General features: G+C 41.8%; 2 protein-coding genes across 2 annotated transcripts; one reads left to right on the top strand and one right to left on the bottom strand.

The window, feature by feature from the left end:
- Positions 1 to 4,520: 4,520 nt before the first annotated feature.
- LOC143718655 (transmembrane protein 100) lies at positions 4,521 to 6,127 on the top strand. Its single transcript, XM_077209673.1, has one exon. It carries the CDS (start codon positions 4,657 to 4,659, stop codon positions 5,089 to 5,091), a length of 435 nt encoding a protein of 144 aa, XP_077065788.1. The 5' UTR covers positions 4,521 to 4,656; the 3' UTR covers positions 5,092 to 6,127.
- Positions 6,128 to 8,325: 2,198 nt separating this feature from the next.
- On the bottom strand, positions 8,326 to 9,730 carry LOC143713795 (uncharacterized). Its single transcript, XM_077204891.1, has 3 exons — positions 9,627 to 9,730; positions 8,987 to 9,471; positions 8,326 to 8,891 (listed from the first exon to the last, which is right to left on the bottom strand). The coding sequence occupies exons 1-3, from the start codon at positions 9,644 to 9,646 to the stop codon at positions 8,380 to 8,382; spliced, it is 1,017 nt and encodes a 338-aa protein (XP_077061006.1). The 5' UTR covers positions 9,647 to 9,730; the 3' UTR covers positions 8,326 to 8,379.
- Between the last annotated feature and the right edge of the window lie 15,274 nt (positions 9,731 to 25,004).

The raw sequence follows: 25,004 nt of genomic DNA, 5'->3' as shown, positions 1-25,004 counted from the left end.
CTATCTATCTATCTATCTATCTATCTATCTATCTATCTATCTATCTATCTATCTATCTATCTATCTATCTATCTATCTATCTATCTATCTATCTATCTATCTATCTATCTATCTATCTATCTATCTGTCTATCTGTCTATCTATCTATCTATCTATCTATCTATCTATCTATCTATCTATCTATCTATCTATCTATCTATCTATCTATCTATCTATCTGTCTGTCTATCTGTCTATCTATCTATCTGTCTATCTGTCTATCTATCTATCTATCTATAATAGATATCTATCTATCAACATATCTATCTATTGTTCGTTTGTCAGTGTAAATGAGTTCTGGGCCAGTTGACAAAACTGTCACTTGCCTTACAAGGGAAATACCCAGTTGTCACACATCTTAAGCTTGTTGATGATAAACATGTTATGTCACACAAAATAAACATTTACTGTAGTTTGTGTGACGTATCAAGCATTATTTTGAATTCTGCTTATTTACATGTCACATTTTTAACATTAGCTAACCTACATTTTTATTTAACATGTTGAAATTGCGAAACTGGCTTGAAATCAAGAACACTTTGCACAAATCAGTAAGGATTCACACCTTATACTATAGGTGTGTTTATGAATTTATACATTGCATTGTAGTGCAAATTTCCAGCTTTTTCCCAAATTGCATATTTAACTAATTATCGATTTATTTATGCATCATATATACCATTTAAAAATGGCAGTAAATAAATATATGATATAGTTCACTTTCTATTAATTAATCAACCTTGCAGGTAAACTCCAGAGATCCTTTATTTACAGTAAGTGCAGAACTTTCTTGGTGGCCGACATATTTTGTTTGGATAACAGCTGACTGATATCAAGAAATACAATAAGGCAATTGTATAGAAATATATGGACAATATAAACAATTATTTTTTAAAAAGTAAAGGTTTATTATTGTGAAAGAATAAGATGACTTCAAATCATTTCAGCAGCAAAAGCGCAGTGATAAGGTCAATAACAATCAATGAGTCCTGAATATACAGTGATGTCCTCAACTGACAGTCTAGTCCTCTTAATGAGACATCCGAGCACTTTGGCACAGAGAGCAGCATCCAGACAACCAAACTGACCTTCTGTGACCTTAAAAATAAGGCCTTGTTGTAGATATATACTTATTTTTCCTTCACTTAACGATGTTGTTTCTTATAAAACTGTCTCATAGCAGCACCTGCTATAGGTTTTATATGGCTTTAAAAAAAATCAGCTTTATCTGTTTTGTTTGAAGAAGCATTTACAAACTGTCAACACTTTCACTGAGCGTGAATCAACAAGTAGTGAACAAGTATTCAGAACCGCAACCATTTACAAGAGCGATCTCAGACCAGTTACAGCAGCTTTTGCTGATGTCAGTATCAAGTTCATTGAGGTCTATTCGAAACTCCTGTGGTTTTGTTTGATGGTATTTCAATTGCAAGTTGTAATCAGGGGACCATTAAGCCTGGACCCGATATCTTCCGTACCCTCTTTTCCAGGAACAATCTTTTAATCTCATTCCTGTACTTCTCACCTGATGACAATTTTTTTTTGTCATCTGTCCTTTATTGGAACTGCATGTTGTCATCGCTTGTGCTGGTTTTCTAATTTAATGTATTATGCATCTTTTTTAGTTCGGCGTCAAACTCATAAGCAACATGACTTTATCCTGCTCACTGATTGTATGTTGCCCATGGTGTCCTTTGACACTTGCACATAAACTGTTGTTACTCCAGTAAATTCATGAGGTCATATTTGGTTTAGTAACTAATGACTGTTTCATAGGGGCTGTGTTTAGGTTCATTTGTAAATATACAAATTAAGATTGGCTTACGATTGTTGAACCTGTGACACACGGCATCCTTAATCCTGTTGGGTCATTCTAAATAAATACTGGCAGTATTTTAGCTATGTGTAGCAGAAATTGACTTCTCTCTGGGCTTTAGTGACACACCTCTTCCATAGTTAATATTATCAGCCACGTTGCTTTTTCTATCATAACAATGCGTTCACACTGGTGAAGAGCGATCAAAGCGGTGTTTTCAATTCATTGCTATGAATGAGCAACACACTTGGGTGGTGTTCACATGCTAAACGCATATAAAAAAAAGTCAGTTTTTAGTTGAAAGCGGTTTCTTGTAAACGTTCTATTAAGCATACAAGTATTTGAACTTTTTACAGTACTGACAGGACAAAAAAGGGAACTTTTCACATTTCATCTGGATTTTTTCCCCCTGTGCCCATACATTTCCCCTCATCAGGTCATACATTTAAATCTTAGGCTGCATTTGAAACTTTCCAAAACATTCTCTTGATACAGGTCTGCCCTGCCTTTAATCACCCTGGATTTATTTAACTCCCTCGGAAACACCAGACATACCTAACTGTTCCTTCTTTTAGCATGCGCAGGGATTTTCTCAGTGCTATTCCAGGAATTTCAAGAGCACATTTATTGGATTACTTGTCAGAGCTAATTACAATGTGCCCACATTGACAGCAAATTACAAGGATTGCTCGGTCTGGTAGATATTTAGCCTATAGTTGTTGTGGATGTTATGTGAGTGTGGTTTCATGTCACTGTAGTGAATCTAAACATATTGCAAATGACAACATAATAAACAATCTATCAAAAATACTTTGTACCCTTTCCTTAAGGTGCACAGCTCCAAACAAGCTGACTTGTAAGTCACTTGAAACAACAATGGTGCCACAAGATTTGAAAGGAAACACCCTCTTATGCAAGTGTTTACCGACATCAAGGTGTTTTCAAATGTTTAACGAACATCTTATGCCTTTGGGTGTTCAACGGATCAACTTGGGCTTTGAATGAGTATAGATCTTAAGGAATACCTAAACAAGAACAGATGTCTCTGATAAACAAATTCAGTGTGTCTTTACTGAAAAGACTCAAACCCAACTGGCTTCAGATATTTCTTGAGCTTGGAAATGATTATGAGAGATATCTGAGAGGTAAATCAACTAAATTAATTTCTTGCACGCAAAGAATGAGGCACGAAGACAGGATCGCGATTGAAATGTCAAAAGGGCAGGGGAAATTTCTTTCGAAAGAAAAACCAAACTTTCTGCCTAGAAAACAATACCTCTTTTAAAAATGCAGCCGATTCTTAAGCAAAAGCAGGAGTGAGGGTGGGAGCAGAGGAAGGGAGGGAGTCTTAGATAAATACAAGTTAATGGGTCATAATGATGTCTAATGACAGACATCGCTTTCCTTCAGGACACAAAGGGCAATGGAAACAAACAAATGATAAGGAAAATAAAAACAACAGTTCACCGGCTCTGTGGTGGGTACAGGCTGGTCTTCTGTACACTATGTTTATGGACGTAGAGCACTGCACTCGCATTTAACATGTTCTTGCCTGAGAGAAAACATGTCCTTGGAAAACATTTTTTACACTGCTGAATTTTAGGAAAAAGACTGGACTTACAATATTTATAAATAAAGATTTTTATTTGTAAAGGAATTTTTTTCTTCATGTTTTGAAATACAAAGATATTGGTGTAACTTTACATGCAAGAAAAAGGTGAGAAATGTATACATTTGACTAAATACATATTATGCATTTGATATGTTTGTATTCAATCAACACATCTTTTTATAACGTTTTAATTTTAAGGTATACAGTTTGGGCTCGGTACTTTTTTTTTAAACGTTTTTGAAAAAAGTCTCTTATACGCCACAAGGCTGCATTTATTTGATATAAAATACAGTAAAAACAGTAATATTGCGAAATATTATTACAATTTAAAATGTGTTTTCTATTTGAATATATTTTAAAATGTAATTTATTCCTTTGATGGCAAAGCTTAATTTTCAGCATCATTACTCAAGTCTTTGGTGTCACATGATCCTTCAGAAATCATTCTGAATTTGATGATTTGCTGCTCAAGTTGTGCTGCTTCATATTTTTGTGAAAATCTTGATACATTTTTTTTCATGATTCTTTGATGAATAGAAAGTTCAGAAGAGCTACAATTATTTTAAACAGAAAACTTTTGTAACATTATAAATGCCATCACTGTCACTTTTCATCAATTTAATGCTCCCTTACTGAAGAAAAGCATTAGTTTCATAAAAAAAAAATAAAAAAAACTACAAATAAAACTTACTGAGCCCAAACTTATGATTGGTAGTGTACTTTATATGACATTTTTTAACTAGCCAAGATACTGATAGATAATACTAATTTTGACTATTAACAGAACAACATAAGTGTAATTCTTATAATGAGAGCTAAAAAAAACACAATCAATATTTCTCAAATTTATGTGGTCTACATTTTCATACATGGGTATTGATTCACTTAATAGTAGTCTTTCTACAATTTATAACTTTATTTGGTGTCATCACAATGTTTTCTATGCAAAGGCTATATGCTGATGTATATTGTGCTTTTGTATCATTTATAGGGAGTATAGAAATGACTGACACAACCCTATGTGAAAGATGAGAAGGACATCCACAGAAGAAGCACAGCCTGGGTGGACAACTGCTTCCTAAAATAGTTATTGTGTTAAAATCATCGATATTTAAGGAGTTTATAAAAATCATACATCAACAGAAGAGGCAGGCAACTTTGGAAAGATATTACTTTTGTGGAGCACATTAATGATGGCAACATCCGAGGACCTTTCAGCCCAGCCTAACCCGTCCCAAACCGTGAAATATGATCCAAAGTCTCAAACTGTAACGTTACCAAATGGGTTGGTTTCTGTGTCCGGTGTCACGGTGGTGACGGGGGGAGCGGAGCTGTCCTGTGGCACCTGTATGTTGGCCTTTGGGGTTTGGGGCACTCTGGTTGGTTTGAGTATTGTGTCATTGGGTTTATGGGACCATTTGGAGTACAAGAACAGTGGTCCGTCACGTCTTCTGGCTCTTGGATTGGTACTGCTGCTCACCAGTTTGAGTCTGGTTGCCATGATCTTTGTCCTTCGTTTCTTAATGAAAAAGAGAAGAATGATGGCCAGAAGAGAGAGGGCAGAAGCAAATTTAGTGTTGGTTAATGATTATGCGGAAGTTGTTTTAAAAAGAGTCACGGTGTAAAACATAGCAGTTTTGTTCTCTTTGAATAAGTCAGACTTCCTGCTGCTTCATCCTTCTTTTTCTCCATCACTGTTTGCTTAATCATGTAGGAATGTCACAGGAAATTCATTGGGTTCACTGCTACAGGAAACACTTGGCTATTTCCTGTGATTTCAGAACGCTCAAGAGACATTTGCTTCTGCATTCATGTGCATTTATTAAAAACAGTTTATTTATCACTCTTCAAAGGACTGTTAGACTTCAATTTTTAATTTAAGTTGGAATGAATATTATTCCACAGCTTTTTTAACTTTTAAACCTGAGCCCATGAATCCATTTTTGTACTTATTTTTAAATATCAATATATAACATAAACTACATCTTCTTCATTGGCATATGCTGTCAATAAAATGACAACAGGTCCAAATACATCACATCTGATTAGTTTAGCATATATATATATATATATGGTTATATATAGGATGGTTTATATAAAATTATTAACAGCTTGTGTGATTGAGAAAACCCACTGCCTTTCTACATATGCATGCATTGTTTTGTGCAAACAAACTGTATGTGTTATTTAGATAATTTATCAATGTGTTTCTGAAAGCTATAGCACAAGGTGGATTTTATAAACGATGATCCACTACAAAAGAAGCATTACAGATATTTTTCACGCCTGTTGTTAAGTGTTATTTTGTTTAACATTGTTATTCTTACTATTAATAATTTTACTTTATACCATGTGCCAGTACAATGTGCTATTTTAAATTGTAAATTAAATGAACGAATTGTACCAATGAAATGGTTGAACAGACTTCAAAGTTTTTTTTTTTTTGCTCTAAAGTATCATTAGGGAGGTAAATTTACTCTAACTGACAAACTTGTAACTGCATGTTAAAACCTCGTCTGAAATTTTACAAATGAATGGTTCAGTGTAAAAACGGCAATAACTGTCTCCATCTGCTGGTCACTAGTATTATTCTTCGCAGTGATTTACTTGATACTGTAAAATGTTATACTTCCTTTCATAAAAAAATATATTTACTTGAAATAATCAAGTTATTCTTTTTTATCATGATGATGATATAATATGTATTATTAGCAGTAGTTTTATTATTAATAATAAATTATTATAGTTATATTGTAATAGTATAATCATTCATGTTTTAGCACTACTGAGAATATGAACAAGGGCATATGTTACATGAATATGTTATGCAATGTAGAAAGAACATTAAATAAAATATATTTAAATTATACACAGCTTTTTAGGCTGACGCTTACAAGCCTTTTCTCATTTTCATGTTCAAATGAGCTACCTGCTGTGTGTAATCGGTTGAAGACAAAAATGAGAAGCTGTAAAAACAAAACACAAGATGATCTATTAGGTTGCGGCAGACGATGCTCAACTTACAATTACGGCAATATTAAAAAAGCATGCCTGAAAACTATCATAACTGTCATCTATATTTGTCTAATGTGCTGCTTTAATGTGCTAATGTGCTGTTTGGCAAGTGTCCTAGTGGACACTTGCCAAAATACAAATGTATTACCAAACATTACATTTTAAATAAACGTTTTAATAATCCATCAAAGAAAACGAATGACCATGGCACTCTTTCAAATTAAAAAGCCTTTATTATCGGATGGCTACATAAAAACCTAAACACTTTTCTGCGTTTCGGCAAATGCTTTCCTCAGCAGCACAGCAAACTCAGCAACAGATGAAAGCAGTATCATTTATTATGTCATGATTAGTTAAAGGGGTCATGTGACCAACATCTCTTTACAGCATTTAAAATCCACCAATACAGTTTATTTCCATACTCAAAAACATCACTTCAAATGTTAATAATAAAAAAAGAAAAGAAAAAAGAAAAGAAGATTATAAAAATTAGTTAAATCCAAGTACTCATTCAGTCCTGGATTAGCCTTTAGTTTATAAATTCAAAATAAATCATATAAATCATATATGATAAATCTCTCTTTGATTCAGTTTAACTTATCTGTTCCCTTTTCTAATAGTAGGCCTAGGCTACTATTCACATGATCAATACAGTATTCGGTAGATGGATTATTTTCCCAAATCGTCGAGCTGCAAAGGCTTGTATCTCTAAAAATCTCCAAATGCTTCACGTGAAACTGCGGTCTTCCGACCTTTTAATATCGTGTCAATTGATTTTGACTAATATGCGCGAGGGAGAGAGAGCAAGACAGCGCTCGTGTTGTTTGAAGACGTGAGTGCGCGCGCGCGGCCGGGGCGCTCTCTCTGCTCGTTTGCGCGCAGCAGTCATTCTATTCTACATCACTCATCGACCAAAAAAGCCTTTGGAGGGACACAAATTTGCTTTGGCGGCCGCCAAAAAGCGGACGATCTGACGGGTTTTAGAAGATTAAATACAACCCGAAACTAAAGAACAGACCCGGCCTCTATTTGAGACCGGTCTTTATTTAGGCTTCCCAAACCTGTCGCCACACCAGGCGTGTAAAAGGACTCGGCTATTATTTGAAGTTTTACGGTATGCATTACTTTTTAAATGTTTTGCCATTTGATATATTCTTAATTTACCTTCTTGATGGCATATTTATGTTCAGTAATCGTCTTTTTGTTTTCCCAAACCAAATTGAGGACATTCCAGTCTATAGCCTAAATAACATCAGTATTAATAAAATGTTTAATAGAATTGATCTTGTTTGTTTTTACACACAAACGTTTTACCTTGCACAACATTATATCACAGTGATTACAATGGTGACATTTAAAGTAACCCTTTAAAGTTTAAAGTTAACCCCTAACCATGAGCTGTCAGGAGTCGGTGGTAAATAGCTATATACTAAATTGTCCCCTAAGGTTGTACTTAAAAAATGAAAAAAAAAAAAAAAAATCCTTTTCATTGGAGGAGCTGGGAATATATTTCACACCAATTCATCACTCTGTAAAATGCCCCACTTTTTTAAAATAAATCTTTTAATTTTTACAGCAATTGTATTGTATTTTAACATGTTAATAATTAATTTTGCCAGCTATATATTTATATATAGATATTAAAACCTTTAATTTTGTAGCCTGTTTATAAATAAATGCATAAAATACAACTTAAAATGTTTCTAGATAAATGTTCTGATTATTATTTTTACTGTTACCATTTAAGATACAAAAGTATTACTATGATACTGTTTGTTGTTATACAATGCGTTCATTCAGAAATATTACATGCAAATGCATTTCAAAGTCTTATAATGTCATTATTTGTTTCTTGCCATGCTTGTAAGGTAGTTTCTATGCATTCTACATTTAGATGATCAGTAACAGCTGCCATATTCAGAATTTTTGAGTGAGTTGCATAAAGCCAGCAGTCCTCCAAGATTCTCCTTCAAAGCCTTTATGAAGCCTGGTACACCCTGATTAAAAAGGAGCCGATTCTCTCCAACATTTCCTGCTGCCTTCATCACTTCTTCCATGCACTTTATCACAGGCTCCCAGAGGATGACACGTTGAGTTTGCCTCTCCAATACAGTAACTCTTCCACTAAGAACACTCAGAAGGTTCACAGCTTTCCTGACTATTTGCTGAAAATCAGCTGTGGCCTCTAGATGCTGCTTCACCTCTTCAATCTCCCTCTGAATTTTATCCAGCACCTTATCAGTCTCTTTAATCTCATTCTGTATGGTAGAGATCTCGGATTGGTAATCAGTCACCTTTATGCTGTTGTCATTCACTTGGGATTCATTTTTTTTTAGCTCATCTTCAGCATCGCTGATAGCCTTTGTGGCATCCTTACATAAACATGCTCCTGTAATCATCATTATTAGACCTAAATGAAAGCAAGAAATCATATCAGCCACAAATACTAGTTGTACTCATTAAGATTATTATATAAAGAAAAGTGAATCAGAGAGGATTTCTCACCAGCAATCCATCCGAACACTGGTATTGGAGTCACTACTGCCCCTGCAATTGCTACACCTTTACATGTGTTCTTCCTATCCGTCTCTCTTTTTATTTCATCTTTTCTTAACGCTACAATCTTTTTAGCCTGCTCCAAAGCTGCTTTAGAATTCTTTAATGATTCTTCAGCAGATTCCTTCTCGGTGTGTAATTTATCCATGGCCATGTGTTTTTCTTTGTTCCGTTGCTCAACATTTTCTTTTTCTTCAGTAAGTTGCTCTATGTGTTCATCCAAACATTCCAGTTTTCCTTCAATCATTGTCTCGGATTTTTTCAGGGACTGCTCAGCATCTTCAATTTTTGTCCTGATTTGTTTGTAATTGGAGCATGTGCCAGTGTTGGGATCTACTTGTGAATCCAAGAGAGACTTGCAGATGTTGCAGATAGAGACAATTCCCTCATTTAGAGGTCCAGAAACTGCCTCGATTGCCTGCAAATCCATTACACTGCAAGTGTGAAGAAATGGAAAGAGAAAAATATTTTGACACTTTGAATGGCATTTACAAATGGGAATATTTGTCAATGATTGATCATTCACGTTTAATAACAGCAATGCTTTGTAAAGAGACTAGACTAAAAAACTTACTCAGATAAGTGGAACCGTCTCATTTCGACCGTCATTCTGAAACACAAAATGAAATAAACGTAAATGTCTGAAATGTCTGTGTTCTACACTGAGCCAATTAGTGAAAGGATTAATTAACAATATCACACAAGCGTGCTGTTGTTCCCAGGCACATAGTAATATTCTGTCACAAATTATAAATTGCTTGTGCTTTTGTTTTGTGATATTTTCTATTTTCCTTAGTAGTTCTGTCTTGTGCTTTGTGTTCCAGTATGGAAGTAAAATAATGACAAATGTTTTTGAAACAAAAAAGCTTGTTGAATTGCTATTTGAAAAAATATGCATTGCATTAACGCTGCTTGCATTTTAATGCATTACATTTTTAGGGCTTTCATTTTTATGGGCTGAAAATCAACATGGTTGTATATTTAAGCTGGGTAACACTTTAGAATAGGGTTCCTTCGTTAATGAATAACTACACAAGAACCAATGAGTAACACAATATTAACAATCTAGTAACTATTATTAACTAACAAGAAACTCTGATTAACGAACTAGTAAGTAATAGTGCACAGATGAAAGTGGTAGTTCACTATTAAATAATCAATAACTACTATTGTTTTTATGCTTCCCAGAGAACTACTGAAAAAGTTTATAACAATCTAGTAAATACTATTAACTAAAAAGAAACTCTGATTAACGAATTAGGAAGTAATAGTGCACAGATGAAATTGGTACTTCGATAACTACTATATTATTTTATGCTTCCCAGAGAACTATACTGAAAATTTTCATAATTCATTCAAAACTAATCAATAACCAATGCAGGATAAATGACTAGCACTACATTAACATTTGAACTGCTACCGTAAACGAATACACAAGGTTGTTTAAATTATCAATATGTAAGCTTTTAATAATTGGCCTATGCTGTCTATTTATCAACTGAATCATTTTAAATAAATAGATTTTTAAATGCAGTTGTCGGGACTCAGGACCTTACTTGTCCTGTGGCCAATTTTCCTTTGGACTGGCATTGAATCACTAGAGTCACGGTGACGACTGGAACATATTGAGTCATCAGCCATCCAAGTACCATATAGATTGAATTTATTATTTAACTTACCTCACAAAAAAATGTGTTTTTATGTATGTCTCCTAGCATATATATATATGTGTATATATATGTGTGTGTGTGTGTGTGTGTGTGTGTGTCTTGTGAGTGAGAAGATTCTACACTTTATTGGCTTTTCATTAGTAACTACTGTAAGAATCATGGGAACAAACTAGTAATGACTCAGGTGTTACTACATAGTTCTATGGGAATTACTAATTATTTGGATCTGTATTCTAAAGTGAAGATCATGGTAACTAACTAGTAATGACTCAAGTGTTACTATACTTCTAAAGAAATTTTCTAAAAGTATACTAAAGTTCACCAAAAATCTCAAACGCTTGAAATGACTTTTTTGTTTGGTTGCACAAATCATGACTAGATCATGTAGTAACACTTGAGTCATTACTAGTTAGTTCCCATGATCTTCACTTTAGAATACAGATCCAAATAATTAGTAATTCCCATAAAAGTATGAAGTATGACTTTCATCTGTGCACTATTACTTCCTAATTTGTTAATCAGAGTTTCTTTTTAGTTAATAGTATAGTTACTAGATTGTTAATAAACTTTTTCAGTAGTTCTCTGGGAAGCATTAAAAAAATAGTAGTTATTTATTAGTTAATAGTGAACTACCACTTTCATCTGTGCGCTATTACTAGTTTGTTAATCAGAGTTTCTTGTTAGTTAATAATAGTTACTAGATTCTTAATATTGTGTTACTCATTGGTTCTTGTGTAGTTATTCATTAACGAAGGAACCGTATTCTAAAGTGTTACCTTAAGCTGTGAATATTTGAAATCAAAACATTTGACACATGTTTTTATTATTAAAAATTCAATAATCCATTTCCACCTATCAGATTTCACTTCCAAAATATTCATTCTGTTTAAAAATACAACCTATAATATTCGACAGGCAATTTTCAGTCCATTTTATTAAGCTTTACAAATTCGCTTCCACATATTCAATAGTTCAAATTCGACAGAAAATTCAACATTTAATATCCAGGAACGGAAGGAATATCAGTAGATTGCCGATTGATAATCTCCAGAGCTGTTAGTTGGCCTCACCAGCAGGGGGTGCAAGCGGCTGTTGACGAAGAAAACTATAGAGCAACCGTGAGAGAGTCATTCATTCATAAAAACGGATTTACAGAAATGGAGCAAGTGGTAAGTATTTGTGATGATAATCAGGACCAGTATAGATACGTGGAAAAGCTGATAAAGACACAAAAGCTGTGTTAACAAAGTCTTCACATTAGTTTTGCACATGTAAGCAGCTTTCTCTACCATGAACGAGATTATAATATTATTCTCTGATGCTGATGTACAGATAAAACGTTAAATCTGAGGTAGTAGACATTCTCTCGATTGTTTAGTTTTCTTAACTTTATATTGTGGCGCTGTGCCGCAGAACTGGGGATTCTCTCAGTCCTACGTCACTCTCCAGGATTCCGCTGCGGTCAGGACTCTTAAAGGAGCATTGTGTAGCTTTTTACTTAAAGGGTAACTAAACCCCTGGTCATAGCCTGACTCCACCCACTGGCAATATTTGAAAAATGCTGGAAAAGTGGGCAGAGCCCGGCGGAGGGAGGCGTGCACCTGAGATGCATCTCTTTGTATGGAACCTGCCTACGTCACCAACAACCGCTACGTCACGAACCACTGCAACCACCAATAGAAAAATTCAACTGCAGTAGCCACCGTTCAACCTGAAGAGGGCAGCACTCAGACCTTTTTAAACCATATATTGTAGAATTAAAACACTTGTTTAAACCCAAATGACAAAAAAAAATACTGGAATCAATGAACAGCATTTATGAAGCTCCATAGAGATCATTAACTAAAAAAAGTTGTTTTAGTGTTTAGTTACCCTTTAAAAAAATCTTTAAGATAGAGTTTTCATTTGTACATTTATGAGCCAACCATAATGTAATAGAAAGAATGACACCTTAATGTCCACCACGGTTGTCTCTATCAGCCTTTAGACTCAATTGATATGGCTAAGCCATGCCCCCTACACTCACTCGGACAAACAGTCAACATTCGGTGACAGGCCCTATATTTAGTTATGTTGAAGAGGAGTGAAAAGGCTACATGTTTTTGCTTTAAAAAACCCCCACAAAGTTCCCCAGTTGTTTTGGTAGAAAGTTTTCTAAAATGTTGTGCTTTAATATGTAATTAATGGTTTGTGATCAAATTAAATATGTACAGGTCTAAGTTGCATACGTTTCCAGGACAAGCCTTTTTACCATCTTTACCAAGAGTAACTTACCTCTCCATTAGTTTGGTGCTACAGTATTTACATTAATCATTCAGCACAACATTGCTAACATTTGTTATCTCCGTTATTTACAAATACGTTAATGAAGCTAAGGGACATGATGTACAACGTAGCTAAGTTAGAAGCTAACGTTAACGTTTTCTAATGTTAGGCTAACGTTAGCCTAACGTTAAGTTAGATGTTAAAAATAACGTTCAAATACGTTGTTGACTTAACGTTACCTTAGAACAGATGTAGACATCCTTGTTTAATTTATCCACGTTTAGTTGGTGTTGTGGTCTACCGCATAACTTAATCCAGAGCAGACACTTATCTCGGTTGAGATGTGGCTTAATTTGGACAGGGTAAAAAATACACACCGTCGCCCAGCCTCTCGGGATACCTGTGTCGGAGTTGCATGTACTCCATGCACACCGTTTGACCATTTTAAACTTAAAATGACAAGAAAAAACATATAAAAACGAATGAAAACTGACTAACTGCAATGCATTTCAATGGACGTGGAAGCAGAGAATGTCCGAGTGTATTGGGAGCTATGCGCACTGTGATTGGCTCATCGCGTTTGGGGGCGTGGCTTAGCCATAGGTCAATTGTGTGTGGAGTCGTCGGGTCCGAATTGGCGCGAAAATTCACAAGATGTGACGTCATGCGCGTTCTCCTCTACTTGGGCTTACATCCAGATGCCAGCCATTAGTAACAAAGAGGCCGTTTCTCAAAACCAAGAATGCAAAGAACGGACTTGTGTTCTTGGGGAGAGCGCTCTTGCTAGTTGTTCTTGGAAGAATGAACTTACAAGGTGACGAGCACACAGAACGCTGCTGACAGTTTGAGGCGATGTGTTCTTGCTGGTATTGCGCTATACCCCCGCACAGCGCCGTCTTCAGTACCCAAACATAACAAGAATTATTGATGCAAACAGCCAGGTTTTTAGCATGACTGGTCGGTTGGCTCACTAGCTACACCCGCGTGCGCTTATGGAGATTCTTCACTAACGAAAATGTTTGAGCATATTTTCGATTCGCCATACATTTTCGTAAAAATGGCAATATTTGAAATCTACACAGTAGATTTCTCGCATCAAATGTTCTCAGAAATGAATTTAGTGATGAAATAGCATACGAAATTGTAGAAAAACGACTTACTGTTGTTCTGCCTTTCTGCTCCCCGCTCCTGCCTTGAATGCCGAAATGAATGCTGGGATATTTCTGCTGTCAAGTTCACACAAGTAACCAACCGATGCATCCTCGGTAAAATGGGCGTGTCAAGAACACTTCCGGGATTTTTAACCGTTCTTGCCAAAATGCAAACTTGTGTATTGAGACAGTACTTGGGCAGCGACTGATGACGTTTCACAAGTCCACAAGAACACAAGTACAGACAAGAACGCATATTGAGAAACGGCCAGAGTTTAGAAGAACAAGAGGCGAAACTCTGATGCTTTTTTGGAAACAGCCACTAGGTGGCGCGTTGGTAGCGCCGCCGCCATTTTGGGGTGAAAATTCCAACTGGAGTTACTGGACAACAGCACAGATAACAGTTAATCCAATCATTAAATACACATTTGAGGTAGTTTTTCTTGCTTTATTGAGTATTTCCATTTTATGCAACTTTACACATTTATTACTATTATTAGTTACCAACTCCACTAGGCCTGAAATATATTTTGTACTTTTTACCCATACAAAAATGTAATGTATGGCCATATATTTTATATTTTTAAATAGCATGACATATATTTATACATATATTTGACTTATCTGAGAACACAATATAGCCTATGCCTGCAACATATATGAACATTTATGTGTCCAAACATGTGAAGAAAATACTTGAGTTAATCTACTGTATATATGATACCATATATCTGCATATATTACAGTTTAGTATTGGTTTCTCGCATACATGGACAACATTATGTCACGGATCACAGAGGAATCAGACAAGATGGTAAGTTATCAGTGTTTATTTTGCAGAAGGATTGCGGTCGGAGATAACAGGTGAGAAGAAGTAACATAGAAAGTTCAATGAAGCTTAGCTGTGGTTTTAAGTCTCTCTCTTTCTTTCCCTCTCTTGCAGGTGGCGTGGCGATGGCTGGTACGGATGGGTTGATCCAAGATGAGTGAAGCGACGGTAAGTAGAAGGTAAGTGATCGGGAAGTCTGTGAGCCATGGAATGACGAGACCAGACAAGTGACTGCAGTGAAGGTGAGTGTTTTATAGTCCATATGGTTGATGGGACACAGGTGACGGTGATTAGTACTCAGGGGATAATGAACGGGGAAAAGTCTGGTTGGGTGAAAGGGAACGAGTGGGCGGAGATGGTGATCTGGATGATGTAACCCTGACAGTACCCCCCCCCTCCCGAGGCGGCTCTTGACGCCTGAGACGGGCGCTGCCGGTGGCGAGGTCGACCACGACCCCTGGGAGCCGGACGATCCGGATGATCACTGTGGAACTGGGTGAGTAGCGTTGGATCCAAGATGTCATCTCGCAGGACCCAGGAACGTTCCTCTGGTCCGTAGTCCTCCCAGTCCACCAGGTACTCCAGCCGAGGACCTCGCCGCCGAGAATCCATGATAGAGCGGACTCGATAAATGGGCTCCTCTTCAACGGGAACGGGAGGAGGTACGTCAGTGGGAAGGTTATCTGAGGGAACAGGGGTGACAGGGTCAGTGAAGGGTTTAAGTAAGGAAACATGGAATGAAGGAGCAATCCTGAAATGAGGGGGAAGATTGAGCCTGTAGGTCACTTCGTTCAACTGCCTCTGGATGGTGAATGGTCCGATGAATCGAGGACTCAGCTTACGGCAAGGTAGACGGAGACGGATGTCTCGAGTCGACAACCACACCTTTTGACCTGGCTGATACTGAGGGGTGTCGAGTCGGTGACGGTCCGCTTGTTCCTTGTGTCTCCGTACTGCCTGCTGTAGATGCACATGAGCTGAGTCCCATACCCCCTCGCTCTGATGGAACCAGAAGTCGACAGCTGGAACCTCCGAGGGCTCACCCGACCAAGGAAAGAGTGGAGGCTGGTAACCAAGGATACACTGGAAGGGGGTGAGCCCGGTGGTGTTCTGCCGCAGAGAGTTTTGGGCATACTCAGCCCATGGGAGGTAACGGTTCCAGCTGTCCTGGTACTGATGGCAGTACGTCCGCAGGTAACGTCCAATCTCCTGAATCTTCCGCTCAGTCTGGCCGTTAGTCTGCGGATGGTAGCCTGAGGAAAGGCTGATGGTGACCCCGAGGAGTTTGAAGAAGGCTTGCCATACTTTTGAGATGAACTGAGGTCCCCGATCCGAGACGATATCCTCTGGGAGGCCGAAGTTCCTAAAGACGTTGTGGAATAGAGCTTCAGCTGCTTGTAACGCAGTGGGAAGAGCAGGTAAGGGAATCAGCTTACAACCTTTAGAGAACCTGTCCACAACAACGAATACGCAGGTAAAGCCTTCTGAATTGGGTAGATCAGTCATGAAATCGACACCAATGTGTGACCATGGTCGCCTGGGAAGAGGTAACGGCACGAGCTTGCCTTCTGGGACTCTCCTCGGGGTGTTGGTGATGGCACAGACTGAACAACCGCGGATGAACCTGGAGACATCTCTGGAGATGGACGGCCACCAGTACCGTTGACTGAGGAGCGAGAGGGTACGCTTGCTACCCGGATGTCCAGAGCCCGGAAGGGAGTGAGCGGAGTCCAGAAGGGGAGTACGTAGATGTGGAGGTACGAAAATACGCCCTTCTGGACCTCCCGGCGGAGCGGGTTGACGTGTCAGTTCCTGGGCGATCTGTTGGTCAACCTCCCAGACAATTGGACTGAGGATTACGGCTGGAGGGAGCATAGGTTCGGGATGAAGATCTTCAACAGAGGTGTGATGGAGTCGTGAAAGTGCATCAGCCTTGCAATTCTTACTCCCGGGACGATATGAAACCACAAAGTTGAAGCGTGTGAAGAATAGAGCCCAGCGGGCTTGTCTAGGGTTCAGTCTTTTAGCCTCCCTTAAGTACTCCAAGTTGCGATGATCGGTGATTACTGTGAATTGATGGTTAGCTCCCTCCAGCCAGTGCCTCCACTCCTCAAGGGCCAGTTTGATGGCCAGCAGCTCTCGGTTACCGACGTCATAGTTCCGCTCCGCCGGGGCTAATTTCTTGGAGAAGAAGGCGCATGGAAGGAGTTTGGGTGGCTCACCCTGCCGCTGAGAGAGAACTGCTCCTACTCCAGTAGATGAGGCATCTACCTCTACCACAAACGGAAGGTCCGGGTTTGGATGAATGAGGATGGGAGCAGTGATGAAAGTTTCCTTTAAACGCTGGAAGGCCTGTACTGCGGAGGGAGATAGGGACAGAGACTTGGGCCGTCCCTTGAGGGAAGAAGTGAGGGGAGCACTGATATGACTGTAGTTCCGGATGAATCGTCTATAGAAGTTCGCGAACCCCAGGAATCGTTGCAGTTCCTTTACGGAGGAGGGTTGTGGCCAGTTCTGGATAGTTTCCACCTTCCTCTGGTCCATTTGGATGCCCTGTTGGTTGATGACATAACCCAGGAAGTGAACGGTAGAGGTGTGAAATTCGCACTTCTCCAGCTTCAGATATAACCTGTGTGCTCTCAGCTTCTCGAGGACCTGGATGACATGTTGATGGTGCTCAGACATAGAAGAAGAGTATATGAGTATATCATCAATGTAGACGATTACAAAACGGTTGAGGAACTCTCGAAGGACTTCATTCATATGACCTTGGAAGACGGCAGGAGCGTTGGACAGTCCGAAAGGCATGACCTGATACTCGTAGTGGCCCGAGGGGGTCACAAAGGCAGTTTTCCACTCATCTCCATGCCGGATTCGGATCAGATTATACGCACTTCTAAGGTCCAGTTTGGAGAAAATGCGTGCACCACGCAGCTGTTCCAGGGCGGCAGGTACCAGAGGAAGGGGATAGCTGAATTTGACAGTCTGAGAGTTAAGATGACGGTAATGGATACAGGGCCGCAAGCCTCCGTCCTTTTTGGCCACAAAGAAGAAGCTCGAAGCGGCAGGGGAGGTAGATGGTCGAATAAACTGCTGATGTAAAGCTTCCTTCACATACTCCTCCATGGCCTTCTGTTCCCGGATGGACAGAGGATATATACGACCTTTGCGAAGGGTGGCTCCGGGTAGCAAGTCGATGGCGCAGTCCCATGGCCGGTGTGGAGGTAGTTTGGTTGCCAGTTCCTTACTGAATACGTCCTGGAACGCCTGGTACTCCACTGGGATTTCGCCTTGAACTTGGACTTCAGGGCTTTCCACCGAAGTAGAACAGACAGGAACTCTAGTTTCCCCCGCGGGTGACTTGGAACGGGACGAAGAATGAACCTTCTGGATGGAACTGAGGCAGGATCTATGGCAATCTTCACCCCAACGGAGTACCTCTCCAGTTCCCCAGTGGAGTACCGGCTGATGTTGTACTAACCAGGGACGTCCCAGAATGATATCCGCGGTGGACTCCTCCAGCACCATAAGAGAAATTTCCTCAGAGTGTAAACAGCCGATACGAAGAGTTAGAGTGGGTGTATAATGGCGAATTCGACCACGACCTAATGGCTTGCCTTGTATGGTTTGGACGGGAAGATCTCGGCACAGACGGCGTCGCCGAATATTCAACTTTTGGAGAAACTGGGTGGATATGAAGTTCCCCGCAGACCCGGAGTCAATGAGGGCTTCCGCTGGGAGACAAACACAGGAGGTTAATACATGTACTCCGGTACGTGTGAGAGGCTCAATCTTCGGGGAGAGTTGAATGGCACTTACCGCCTGTCGCGGAGGTCGTACAGGGCAAGAACTGAGGAGATGCTTGTCGGAAGTACAGTATAGACAGAGGGAATGTTGAAATCTGCGCTGGCGTTCAGCTGTAGAAAGGTGGGTGGAGTCTACTTCCATTGGAACTGGTGCTGGAGGAGTGACTGAAGGCGCCGGAGAACTTACAGTGGGTACAAACCTATCACAAGCGGTGAGACGCTGGGCTGTACGGATTGTCTGCTGGATCAGATTCTCTAACCCCATGCTGTCCTCATACACCACCAACAGCTGGCGGACGTTGGAATTCAAACCATGACGAAAGGCGGTGATCAGGGCGGTTTCATTCCAGCCGCTAGCTGCGGCTAGTGTGCGGAACTGAAGCGTATACGAACTCACTGAAGAATTTCCTTGACGGAGGTTATAGAGTTGGTCGTGAATGGACAGTTCTGATATTGTTTGCCCAAAAACCTCTTTAAAGTGCTGTTTAAAACTTGAGAAGGATTTGACCACCGGGGCATCTGAATCCCACAATGACTGTGCCCATCGAAGTGCTTGACCAGATAACAGTGAGATAATGAAAGCCACCCAGGCGGTATCACTACGGAACTGATGCTCATTCATGGAGATATACAAGGATACCTGGAGAAGAAACCCACTGCAGTTCTCCGCCTCACCAGAGTAGGGCGCTGGCAGGGCCATGGGACTCGCAGAGGCAGTGAACGAAGCAGCGGGAGGTTGCGGAAGTGGAGGTGGTGGAAAGAGTGCCGCGGCGACCGGAGGATTAGCCGCTGAGGAATCCTCTTCTAAATCCGACTGATTCTGCATAATTACTCCTTTCTGTGGTCTGGTCTTCTGTCACGGATCACAGAGGAATCAGACAAGATGGTAAGTTATCAGTGTTTATTTTGCAGAAGGATTGCGGTCGGAGATAACAGGTGAGAAGAAGTAACATAGAAAGTTCAATGAAGCTTAGCTGTGGTTTTAAGTCTCTCTCTTTCTTTCCCTCTCTTGCAGGTGGCGTGGCGATGGCTGGTACGGATGGGTTGATCCAAGATGAGTGAAGCGACGGTAAGTAGAAGGTAAGTGATCGGGAAGTCTGTGAGCCATGGAATGACGAGACCAGACAAGTGACTGCAGTGAAGGTGAGTGTTTTATAGTCCATATGGTTGATGGGACACAGGTGACGGTGATTAGTACTCAGGGGATAATGAACGGGGAAAAGTCTGGTTGGGTGAAAGGGAACGAGTGGGCAGAGATGGTGATCTGGATGATGTAACCCTGACACATTAAGTATAAATATGTGACATACATATTTGTTTCCCACATATTTAATAAATGTATGTAAACAAACATGCATGTGATACTGATGCATTGAAATAAGTACATATATGCATACATATGCGTCTTAGGCTACATATATTTAACATTTATGTGCAGTTATGGGAAAATATATGGCACTTACATGTGGCATTTTTGCTATATTGTTTCATATATGTCTATGTGTTTTATATGAATTCTCATATAGGCAGCAGACATACATGGGCACTGACATTAGGCTATATATGTAATTTACTTATATTGACATATTACATTTCTGTATGGGTAATCCCCTGGATCATGCTACAAACATGATGATCTTATAGAACATGATGGACAGTGGCTGTGTGTTTTATCTCGGCTTGCTTTAACGGTCATTAATACTTAGCTACTGCAAAAAAACAAAAACAACAGTTGACTGTAAAGCTATTCTATTGCTGTTATATATAAATATTGTCCAACATTCCCAATTATCTGATATAGCATGTCCTTTACTTACTGTTATATGTTGGTATTAATTCAGTGTTTGTAATGCTAATACTAAATGAAGTTTTATGTATCAAAGTTCGGGAGGAGCATGTTCAGGTATTCATCCAATCAGCACAAGAAGAAGCCAGTATAAATAAAGCCTTCCCTTACCTCCTGTCTCATGACTAATTTCTCAGCATCTGACTCCGCCTTCGTGCAGTCATGTCCGAGTTCTTCCCCTCCGACGATGAATCTTTCATCACGGAGTCATCTCCACCGCAAAATGCAGATCCAGCGACTCTTCCTTCTCCAGCAGCCAACGACAACATTGAGCCTCCATCCTTAACCAGGGGACGTCGGCCCTCCAGATCCTCTTTGCATACTCCAAGACGCCGAAGACTCCCCTCACCACCGCCAGCGAGGAACTCATCATCTTCATCATCGTCTTCCTCCGCGCCTTCCCACCTTCCAGCTCACACAAACATCCCTCCCATAGGGAAGTGGACAGTTAGGGGGCTAAGACAAGCCCTAATTAATTCCGATGCAAATTTCTCCCGCAGGATGAGAAAAGCAGAAATATTTAATTTATATGTCACCTTACAATCTTCTCACCTTTCTGTTTCAGCTCCAGTTCCTTCGGCTCGAACAAACAAGGCTCGCAGGGCCCCGATCGCTCGTCCCGCAGTACCTCCTTCCTCACTTGCAACGCCGGGCCCCGCCCCCGTGCTACGCCGTCACAGACCTTCCGCTAGCCTGGGCCGCGCCCCGGAACCAGTCACGGAAGGGCGCCAACCTTTTCCAGGTCAATTCCCCTCCTCAGCCCCTCCCTTCGTGGTACCTCACACTCTAGATCCCGGCAGCTCCACTTTCTTACACGATCCCCAAACGTTTCTCTTCTCTTCTACTTCTTTCAGTTTTCCTCCTTCCCAAGCGTCAGGTGCTCACCCTAACGTGAGGATGCCTCCGTTAGCCGGTCAATCGCCGGCGCATTTCCTTCCCCTTCCCTTTCCACACTATGCTCTTCCTATTCCTCCTCCACCTAACCCGGGGGCCGATGTCCGCGCGAGGATGCCTCCGCAAACGGCCACAGCCCCGATTTTCCATCCCTTTAACCCTCTCCAAGTGCGTTCTCCTTTCTCTCTCTTCTCAGCCACTCCTCAACCAGCCCCTCCGAATGCAGTAGCAACTGAACCTCCTCCAGTGACGATCAACATCAGAGCTCAAATCCTCGCAGGTGCAGATGTTGATTTGGGTTCTCTCCTGTCCCTGTTTCCCCCAGCCGAGTCCAATCGCCAAGTAGACTGCGGCGACATTTCAGTCACTCTTAAAAATAACTCACAGGTTACATCACGTTCATTGTCACTAGCCGAATTCTGTATTGCCTTCAGCCGCTATACAGAAATCGTATGCTCGTCTTTTCCCCATAGATGGCGCGAGCTGAACGACTATCTGTCTATCATAGCGGAGCTCGCGTTGTCTTATGGGGGTAGTCCTTTTTATACGTACCACAAGCTGTTTCCGCAAAATGCGCCGTCCGCGTTTCCCAATGGAATCAGTGTCCGAATTGGGGAGCGTTGGACACTGATCTCCATCAGTGGTTAGGACACCTAACCTTCAGTCCGCCTTAGCAGAGCCTGGAGTAGTAAAAAAGCTAATTAAAAAAGAAATTGAATCCGGTTTCATGATGGGCCCATTCGAGGCCCCCCTTTTGACAAATTTCGCATCAGCCCCATAGGTGTGGCTACCAGGAAATTCTCTGGAAAAAAGCGGTTGATAATCGACCTTTCAGCCCCCCATAATTCTCCATATCCGAGCATCAATAGTCTCATCCCTCTCAAAGAGTATTCTCTCAACTATCATGACATCGAACAAGCCATAACCATGATTAAAATAGCTGGACGAGGTGCATGGCTTGCAAAAGTAGATATCTCCTCTGCTTTTAAAGTAATGCCAATCCACCCCGATTCATGGCACTTATTCGGTGTAAACTGGCAGAAAAAGTATTATTTCGCCATGCGCTTAACTTTCAGCTGCAAAAGCAGCCCAAAAATCTTTGACAGTCTCTCTGAAGCCATATGTTGGATCCTTTCCAATAATTATGGAATTCCTCATCTTCTCCATCTGCTCTACGTTTTCCTAATAATTTCACCTCACGATACCATCCCCGAGGCTCACCTCCTCACAGTGAAAAAAGTTTTCGCCGAGCTAGGGATTCCGTTAGCCCAGGAGAAAACATCGGGTCCAACTACATCCATCGAGTTCTTAGGCATCAATCTGGACTCAGCAAAATTCCAGGCCTCACTGCCTAAGGAAAAAATCAATCGCATCATTTTAATCGCATCCAATTTTACAGACAGCACAGATTGTTCAAAACCTCTCGCTGCTGGGCCACCTAAATTATGCGATGCGCATTATTCCACAGGGCCGACCCTTTATCGCGCATCTCCTAGCCCTCTCTTCATCTGTTCATGCGCTGGAAGATCGGATCATCCTTTCCGGCGAGTCAAAAAACGAGCTAAAATTATGGTTCCCTTTCGTTGTCACTCCGAGTTACGTCGGATGACGACGAATGGGGTTTCGCTTAGAAAGCCTATCAACTTCGAGTATTACAAAACGAGCCAATGGCAAAGAAATGCCATGGGTCTGCGGAATTTGCATGGCGTAACTCCGCCCCACCTCGTGGGTATAAAAGGAGGAAGCCGGCAGCAAGCAGATATGTTTTCGCTTCGGAGCCAAGTGTATTCTTCTCTCCACAAGCCATCTCTGAATTGTCAGCTTTACAAACGAGTACCTCGAGTGTTGGTGTGACGGCGATCTACGGCGAGAGCGTGCTTCCTGCTGATCTGTTGCAGTGGTCTGCCAGTCGGTGCGTTTCTCCCCGGGTGCTTCAACACTTGAGTTTTCTCTCACTAAAAGAGCTTACACGTGGCACGTCTTTTTAAAGATGTCTCGCCCGTGTACTTCTGGTTGCGGCAGATTGGTATCGGACTCTGATGGGCACGAGCGTTGCATAGTATGTTTGGGCATTGATCATGCTAGAGCAGCGCTCGTGGATGACTCATGTTCTCTCTGTGGGAACATGACCATCGCGTCATTACGGTCGAGACTCCGTGAACTCGCAAGAGTGAGAGTCCCCTCATCCACCCCCCGTCCTGCGGCTGGTGGCCAGGGTGATCTGAGGGTTACGGTCTGGAACAAGGCGCCGACTATGTGTCCGCGACCCCAGCCCCCCTCTTCAATGACGGTGCCCGCTAGTGAACTGCTGATTCCCGCGGGTCTACCCTCTGGTGGCCCGCGGGCTTCAGTTGAAGCTACAGAGGAAGATGCCATGTCTGTTGCAGCATCACTAGGCGGGTTTGACTCTTCTGGAAGTGAGGGCTCGTCACAGCTGCCACCTTCCGGTGTGCATACGGCTGTGCTCGAGTCTGATCCGGAGATGACGGCCATGCTTTCCCGGGCAGCCGCGAGCATCGGACTTGAGTGGAGGCCTCCACCCTGTCCTGAGCGCTCGCGGCTGGACGATTGGTTTTTGGGTAAGGCCGCCGACCCTCGTCCTCGGCAAACCCCAATACCTTTCTTCCCGGATGTGCATGATGAGATCTCGAAGTCCTGGAAGACCCCCCTGTCTTCTCGGGACCGCTCGCTGGTCTCATCCGCCTTTCCTCCCCTCGATGAGGCAGCTGCCCGTGGGTACACTGGGCTTCCCCCGGTTGAACGCTCTGTTGCCATGCAACTATGTCCGCAGAGTGCTTCTTCTCGGGGCGAGCCTAAGCACCCATCCAAAGCCTGTAGATTTTCGTCGACCCTGGTGGCGAAGTCTTACAGAGCGGCGGGACAGGCGGCTGCTTCACTGCATGCTATGGCCACTCTGCAGGTCTACCAGGCCCAGATGCTCAGAGACATGCACGAGGGTAGGACAAACCCAGGGCTCTTTGATGAGCTGCGCGCCGCGACCGACCTTGCTCTCCGGGCGACGAAGGTTACCGCGCGCTCCCTGGGTTTGGTGATGTCCACAGCTGTGGTCCAGGAGCGACATCTGTGGCTGAACCTGGCTGACATGCGGGACGCTGAGCGGACCCGTCTGCTTAACGCCCCCTTGTCCCAGGCCGGCCTCTTCGGCGGTGCAGTTGAAGACTTTGCCCAACAGTTTTCAACTGCCCAGAAACAGACCGAGGCCATCAAACACATTCTGCCCCGCCGGCCCGCTGCTGCCTCCACCTTGCCGGCCGGGCAGACGCCTCGACCTGTTTCCCGCCGAGGGCGCCCTCCTGCGGCTCCCGCCCCTCCCGCCCGGACCACGCAGCAGCCTCCACCCAGGGCCGGTCGCGGAGGAAGCCGTAAGAAGGCGCCACAGCCCTCTCCTGCCCCGCCCCCCGCTAAACGCCGGGCCAAGCGGCGCTCCTGAGACGGGCTGCTCAGGGATGATGATTGTTTCTCAGGAGGTGGTAGCAGGACCACTC

The sequence above is a fragment of the Siphateles boraxobius genome, unplaced genomic scaffold (genome assembly GCF_051911475.1).
Source record: "Siphateles boraxobius isolate OS27281-9 unplaced genomic scaffold, OSU_SipBor_1 12, whole genome shotgun sequence".
NCBI classification, from domain to species: Eukaryota; Metazoa; Chordata; class Actinopteri; order Cypriniformes; family Leuciscidae; genus Siphateles; species Siphateles boraxobius.
This window is presented reverse-complemented; position numbering and strand designations above follow the sequence as displayed.

What these genes read in the sequence shown, in the direction of transcription:
- LOC143718655 (XM_077209673.1), top strand. Translation starts at nt 4,657, where the DNA reads ATGATGGCAACATCCGAGGACCTTTCAGCCCAGCCTAACCCGTCCCAA.
- LOC143713795 (XM_077204891.1), bottom strand. Translation starts at nt 9,646, where the DNA reads ATGACGGTCGAAATGAGACG. An exon ending in ATGACGGTCGAAATGAGACG is followed by an intron (nt 9,472 to 9,626) that starts GTTCCACTTATC and finishes TCACACTTGCAG; the next exon opens with TGTAATGGATTTGCAGGCAA. An exon ending in AGTGTTCGGATGGATTGCTG is followed by an intron (nt 8,892 to 8,986) that starts GTGAGAAATCCT and finishes GCTTTCATTTAG; the next exon opens with GTCTAATAATGATGATTACA.